Here is a 7,750-nt window from a genome sequence, read left to right as displayed (position 1 = left end):
CATAAGAAAGTAGAAAAGGTCAGAGAAGACAAGCCAGTCCTGCCAGCAATTTATCTCTGCAAGAATTATTCAAAAATAAGTTTTGAAGATGAAGGAAAAATTATAATCAATTTTTTGGGGAAATTAGAACATCCTATTAGTAGAAAGAAATGAGATATCAGTACATCTAACTGATCTGAGGAGGGAGAAGAATCCTTTTAACTAGCAAAAAATAAAAGATAAGAGTGAACCTAAGAAGAAAAGCATGCAACAAAGATGTAGAACAAAAAAAAACCCTTGAAGCAACAACGAGCAGAAAAGCAAAGAAAGGTCATAAACCTATAACAATCCAATACCAATCAAACAAGAGAGACCCCCGAAAACTGGGAGATGTCCAAAGGGGAGATAATAAAGGGAAGGAGAATTCTCTAAGAGAATATGTCATGCCCAAACTTGATGGTGTAAATCAACCACCATAATAAGTTTTGCATAAACTGCAGTGAGAGCTGGATTGGCATCCCAATCATATGTATCTAAACCATATTGATTTCAAATTGCTCGATGTCATAATGACCTTTATAAAATAGATTTTTTTTCCCAGAAATAAAACTTCCGAGAGATTTTGAGGATCAGATCATCAATGACCTTACATGATGATAATAAACTTGTTTGTTACCCAATACAGATATAAGCACAATATGTGTGTGTGTATGAGAGCGTGCACGTGTTTTACAAGGTCACCTTATCCCTCCAACTCATTAACCAAGATCAACTTCATATTCGTTTTCCATATGGCGTCCTTTCTGTGAGAATAACCAAGGTTGTCTTTAGAACAATAACTTATTGTTCCTTGGCCAACTTAATCTTGCATTGATATGAGCATTCACACAATTACAACTAGCATATATAAAAGGGTATAAAGGAAAGTTAAATTTAAAACATAAAAGAAAATTATTGCCTGAATTTGTCAATCTTAGAAGTTCAACAATTCTATCAATAGTTGCCTCAATGATCATTTCTGTCGAAACACTGCACCAGGAGTAGGTGCTTGAGAAGGCCTAAAGCAAGGACATAATACCAGCACACGTCTCCACCAATCGGGTGATGGTGTAGTGCGGAAAGCATGCCTTAGACAACGTAAAGCTCTCTCCCAGTCCAAACTTCCCTTCTGGATAGAGTTTGCAATATCCTACAAGAAGCATTGAGTGACTACGTTAGGACAAATCGTGATCAAAACTACGTATGTACATGGTAGATGAAGAAACTGCATGCTATATGATAGATATATCAACAACAAAAGAATTTGAGTCACAGGTGAGGGCTTAAATTGTAAAAGTCCAAAGTATAAGATAGACAGATTTGATCTTCCCTCTGAATTACCGTAAAGATAAGTACAATGAAAAGCAAAGGGAAGTAAGTGAAGAAAAAACATCAATATTCTATCTGAATGCAAAGCTGGAAACTCCAGGAATATAACATGAAAATAAACATGGCCATCATATTTGACCTATTATTGTCTATTAACAAAGGGGGATGGGAGCACTGTGATTTGGTAACATATTCCCTGTATAGACAGCTTAAGCACGTATTCATGCATTTCTTTATATTGTCACCGACGAGGAACACATGTTTTTAGGTTATGTGCTGCTCCAACAAATTTCCAACCTTAACTGTTTCAGTGGAAATCATATTTTCATTATATATTAATAATGGTTTTCTTAAGATAATTGTGAGACTCATCACCTCCCCGTGCAATGGTTCTCCAAGTACACTTAAATAAGTGATCGCTGGCTGTCGAGGTTGTGCTACTGCTTCTCCTGAAATACTGAGTGTTGCTTGATTAAGGATCCGTTGAGTCCCGAATGTAGGGCAATGAAGATGCTGATCTAACATTTGCATGTTCATAGCCATCATATCACGTCTCCTGTGGATCTCCAAGATAAGTGTAAACAATGCTTCATCATCAGGAATATTATCTATGAATTGCAAACTACTACGTAATAATTCATAAAAGGGGACTCGACATTTTCCTTCGTCGACTAAAAGCCAGATCACATCCAAACAACTGTGTAGCCAAGCTGTTAAGGCTTTGTCAGGTCCACATGATTTTGGTAGATCAGACTCGTCAAGACCCTGTTGCCTCTGGTCCCAATTTACCAGCCAATTTAGCATATGGTGGAATACTTCAGCATAAACCGCAGGTTTCAAATTAAACTCAAGGCCAGTTAAAATAATCTTGCAACATAGCTGGCGAAGGCTGCTAAGATCGTTGTTTCTGATGGATGCCACTTGTTTTGATTGTGGTCCGGTGCTGGAAACATCAGATGATTTGACTGGAGATAAAGCTGAACAAGACAATGGTTCTATAGCTGACTGAGCAGGGGAGCCAACAGGATGAATTGAAGGTATCGGAGAAGCAGGATTTGAAGACTGAAAATTATTAGAATTGGCAATAGAGGTCGTAGGTGGTAGCATTCCTGACTGTGATAATCCCGAAGCCGAAACAGTTGGCATTGATTGACTGCCATGACCAACAGGAAATTCTGCTGAAGAAACGGATGCAAGGAGCGATGGAAGAAGAGTATCCCAGTTAATGCAGCCAATACTGCACAAGCTTCGTATGGCAAAAAGAAGAAATTCTGCTCGTGGGCCATGGCTACTGCACTGCATGACTAGCGATATGATAATAGTTTCGGTGACAGAGCGTAACTGATCTTGATCCTGAAAGCAAAGAATGGCATCCGTTCATTCTAATAGAAAACTATTGCAAAGACAAAACAACAAAGGAATGATCGGAGATTCAAACTCACCGGAAACTGATTCTGTAGCTGCTCAAAATCCACAAGGAACTGCTCATTTGGCGGAGGGATATCTCTAAGAGCAAGTACACGCTTCTGTGTTTTATTCCTAAAATCACACACACCAACAATTATTCCATATTTGATGCTTATTCAGTGCAGCGCAAAAACCCTAAACCCCCCCCCCCAAAAAAAAAAAAAAAGCTGAACTTACGGTGGTTCGTGAATTGAGTCATCGTTCTTGTGCGCGGTATGCCTCTGGAAAAGAGATGCAGGAAACTAAGTAAAGATGGAAAAACAAATTTAGAAGAAGGAAATGAAAAGCGATGAAAGGAAAAAGGAACAGACTCCCAAGTAAAGGTTGAAGAGATCGAGAATGGGTGAACGTGCAGGGTGGAACTGGTGAGCGCGTGAGGCTGTTGCCGTTGCCATTGCTGCAACCCTCTGAGTTTGATCCATTCTTCTGCTACCCCCGCCACTAAGTTAATTTCAGTCAATGCATAACTCTTAAGTTCGCTTCTTCAATTACACTTCGAATTTCGATTAATGAATTCTTTTTTTCTTCTGTCCAAAAAAACAGTAGAGATAAAGTCACAATTTTATGATAAAGTATTTTAAATACTCTTATAAATTACAATTTCTTTTTCCTAAACGACTTTCTTTTTTTTAAGCGAGCCTTGGCAAGGACAGATGCTCTGTTCAAGTTTCTGAGGGTGTGCTTGGATCAAGTGGGTGCAGACTGCTGAGACCTGCATGCAAAAAAGGGTTACATGTTTTGCCAATTCTGGTAGTGCCCAAATATGAAATAATTTCAAAAGATGCAAATTAATTTTGTATTGTCATCATCCATCATATTCAAGTGGATAAGCATGGTAATTATGAAATTGGATAATGAAAAAGTGAGAACGCGTGAGTCAGTAAACTAATTATGCCAAAAACTATGGTGGGTGCGTTGCTTGGCAAAACCGAAATGATAATAATATAGATAGCACTCTACAAAAATTTTACAGCGAATAGCTAAATTAGGCGCTTGGATTCCATGGTACAGGCCATCATGTATTTGGTACAAATGTACAATCAAGGACTTGGTTTGTCTTTGATGTTTTAATTTTGACTACAATTACATAAAACAAAAATAGTTGTTCCATTTTATGAAAAAGTACTACATTGTGTGTATTATTCCTTAATTTATGTATGCAATTTTTATCTTTCATTAATAAGTTAAAGTACAAATTTAACTAAATATGAATTATTTTTATTATAGTCTTGTTTTGAAATATAAGGAAGAGAAAAATGATATTAAAGAAAAAAACAGAGTAAAGGCAAATTGTTCTGTTTGCCACACATAACTCACTTACTCAGTACTAGTCACTAGTCGCTAGCTAGTTCTCTCTTTCTCTTAAAGGGCCTCAAAAGAAGCATACTTTGATGTTCTTTTCCCATCACGCTCCATAGAAAATTCCAAGCTTTGTAGCTCTTTATTCTCACCTTCTTTCCTTTCAAGTTTCCTTCATAGTGAACGAAAGCATTGCTATTTGCTCCTTTTATCTTACTGCTGCACTCTGGCTTTTTCTACTCAAGTTTCATGGCTCTGTTGCTGCTTCTTCTGCTGATGCACTTTCTTGTGCTCCCACTCTCTGTTTCTGCCGCAGGAGGAGGAGGTATGTCATTTTGAGCCATCTCTTGTAGGTGATTTCAGTTTGGCAATCTTGTTCATTATGCTGTTTTTTTAGTTAATACTATCTTTAATGCCTAATAGTTTTCGGAGTTCGTTTTTGCTTTGGTGTATGTCATGAATACCTCTTTCTGTCCTTCCCCAGTTTCTTCTACTGTTCTACCATAGTGTTCTTTGGATTACTCTCTTGTTTTCTTACTTATCTTATGGTTATTATAATCTATTTGGGGTCATAGATTTGTTCAAGAGAGAGAGAGAGATTGCACTTCATAGTTCATAGAATAAGTGTGAGAAAATCTTTTCCTTTGCACGGAATCTAGTGTATGTCCTTTCCGGTCTTTTTGTGTTATTGTGGGAACAACCTTATTGCGTCCCAGCTCATCCCTGCCTTCCTTTGAAGATTGCACTTCATACAATATAATGTCATAAGACTAAAATACCCTTCATTTGGGTCTTTCAATTAGTATTGGTACAATTTAGCTTTAGAATTAAGCTGTTGACCTGGTTGGCATTAGAGTTGAGCATCATACCAAGAAATCTTTGGTAGTTCACTTTATTGGGAGGCCCAAAATAATCGGAAAAATGAGTGGATATAAATAAATATTGTTGAGGTATAAAATTAAATATGTTTTTCAAGAGTACGCAAGTATTTCTCTGACACACAAAATATTTAAATTATGGGTAGGGCCATATTAAGAAAAATAGCCGTCAGTGTAGGAAATAATGATGGTGATGGCGAGGTACTTCATTCTGACCTATGCATTTCCCCTAGATTATATGACCAAATAAATAAATCTCCATTTATAAGTGTAGCTTTCTAATAATTAAGGAGCATGCATTTCTTCTCTACTCTCTTGCATGTGTTACATGTCTAGTGGAAATAGGTGCTTCTGATGTTCACCTACCCACCAGACATCATTTGAGTGCGTTACACTTCTTTCAGCTGAATTCATGTCTCATGTGGCCCTACCATTATAGATGTGCACAAGAAACACACATGGGGTGACATGGTTTACAATCAAACATGAACTCAACGGCCACTGCTAATTTAATTCCATTTATCTAAGGACATTAGTATATCCTTGTCATACTTTCTGTTATTGTTGTTACTATGATGGATTACCCAAACTATTGACTTATTAGAAACTAAGTGTACTATAATGTCATGAGTTTTAGATGTTAGTTCTCCATCCCTCCTTCATCTGTGAGAACTGGTGTGTATTCTGCAGATGCATATATTGGAGTAAACATTGGTACAGATGTCTCTGAAATGCCAAGTCCAAAAGAGATTGTTGCCCTTCTTAAAGCTCAAGGTATCCAACATGTTAGACTCTATGATGCTGACCAATCTTTGCTTCTTGCACTGGCCAACACAGGCATCCGTGTGGCCGTTTCTGTTCCGAATGACCAGCTACTCGGCATTGGCCAGTCCAATGCAACTGCAGCAAAATGGGTTTCGCGGAATGTAATAGCTCATGTCCCTGCTACCAACATAACTTCCATAGCTGTTGGTTCCGAGATTCTAACAACTCTCCCAAATGCAGCCCCGCTTATAGTCTCAGCCTTAACATTTATTCACTCTGCTCTGGTGGCTGCTAATCTTGATCAGCAGATAAAAGTGTCTACTCCACACTCCTCCTCTATCATCCTTGACTCTTTTCCACCTTCCCAAGCGTTTTTCAATCGGACTTGGAATCCGGTCATGGTTCCCTTGCTTAAGTTTCTGCAATCAACAGGTTCATATCTCATGCTCAATGTGTACCCGTATTATGATTACCAGCAATCCAATGGTGTGATCCCACTGGATTATGCATTATTCCGCCCCTTACCTCCAAATAAGGAAGCTGTTGATCCCAACACTCTCCTGCATTATACTAATGTATTCGATGCAGTGGTTGATGCTGCTTATTTTGCAATGTCTGATTTGAACTTCACCAATATCCCTATTGTGGTTACTGAATCGGGATGGCCCTCCAAAGGCGACTCATCATCTGAACCGGACGCAACTGTGGATAATGCCAACACTTACAATAGCAACTTGATCAGACATGTACTTAACAATACTGGGACTCCTAAACATCCTGGAATTGCAGTTAGTACATATATTTATGAGCTTTACAATGAAGACCTAAGAACGGGTCCAACCTCTGAAAAGTACTGGGGGCTGTTTTATGCTAATGGAGAACCGGTGTATACCTTACACTTGACTGGTGCCGGTACTATATTTGCAAATGATACAACAAATCAGACATTTTGTGTCACCAAGAGTAATGCTGATGCTAAGATGCTACAGGCGGCGCTCGACTGGGCTTGTGGACCAGGGAAAGTTGATTGTTCACCTCTGCTGCAAGGTCAACCATGTTATGAACCAGATAATGTAGTCTCACATGCTACATATGCTTTCAATGCATATTATCAGAAGATGGCTAAATCTCCTGGGACTTGTGATTTCAAAGGGGTTGCAACCATCACCACCACGGACCCAAGTAAGTTATTCCACACCCTTACACATAAATATGCATGTTTATACCCACATGCTAACCAGGTTTTGATAAACCTTAGCAAGAAGAGTGAATTATGACTGATATATTTTGCATTGTAATTGTTACAGGTCATGGTTCTTGTATATTTCCTGGAAGGTATAAATGGCTTTATATTTTGTTTCCCTGCTGAGTGTTTTATCTTTGTTCAATTATTTATTACTCTTTTTGGTTGCATATTTGTGAACTGCAGTTTTGGTAAAAAAGGCTCCAAAATAAATGGCACATTACTGGCCCCATCCAACTCCACAAGTTCAGGTTGCTTGTCACAATATCACTACAATGGTGGATCTTTCACAAGCTCTGTGATCTTAGTTGCTTTACTTTTGAATGTATTTGTCATGTAAAACTAGCTACATATTAATATCATTTATGGATAGAGAGCTCAGAAAGAGAGAGTAGAGACATCAGACATGCCCTTCAACTACCAATTTTGTGTTTGGTTTTGTAGAAAATTTAGAGTGGCCACGTTGATCAAATGTATATTGACAATTACACCATCACTTTTCATTGAATTTTTTGTACAAACACAACCAGACTAATTATTTGTCATCAATTACTGTATCCTTATAAGATCTACATACTTACCATTTTGTGTGATTTAACCCGCATTGTAATCAATTATCTGTTATCATTAATCTCCAAATATTTTTTAGGCGAAAGGCAAAAAACAGTGAGAATAAATGGAAGACCAAAACCAGCAAGAAAACACACTGTTTTTTTCCGTTTTTAGCCCAAACTGAAACAATGCTCAAAAG

The 7,750-nt window shown here is 37.9% G+C and overlaps 1 protein-coding gene and 1 pseudogene across 1 annotated transcript; one reads left to right on the top strand and one right to left on the bottom strand.

Annotated features, from left to right (window-relative positions):
- Positions 1-4,275, bottom strand: part of LOC112783323 (mediator of RNA polymerase II transcription subunit 23-like) — a 10,477-nt pseudogene extending 6,202 nt beyond the window's left edge.
- On the top strand, positions 4,176-7,597 carry LOC112792000 (glucan endo-1,3-beta-glucosidase 3). The gene is made up of 4 exons (XM_025835072.3): positions 4,176-4,438; positions 5,682-6,938; positions 7,064-7,091; positions 7,186-7,597. Exons 1-4 carry the CDS (start codon positions 4,363-4,365, stop codon positions 7,337-7,339), a joined length of 1,515 nt encoding a protein of 504 aa, XP_025690857.1. The 5' UTR covers positions 4,176-4,362; the 3' UTR covers positions 7,340-7,597.
- The last annotated feature ends 153 nt before the right edge of the window (positions 7,598-7,750 follow it).

Source organism: Arachis hypogaea, chromosome 13 (genome assembly GCF_003086295.3).
Source record: "Arachis hypogaea cultivar Tifrunner chromosome 13, arahy.Tifrunner.gnm2.J5K5, whole genome shotgun sequence".
Taxonomy (NCBI): Eukaryota; Viridiplantae; Streptophyta; class Magnoliopsida; order Fabales; family Fabaceae; genus Arachis; species Arachis hypogaea.
This window is presented reverse-complemented; position numbering and strand designations above follow the sequence as displayed.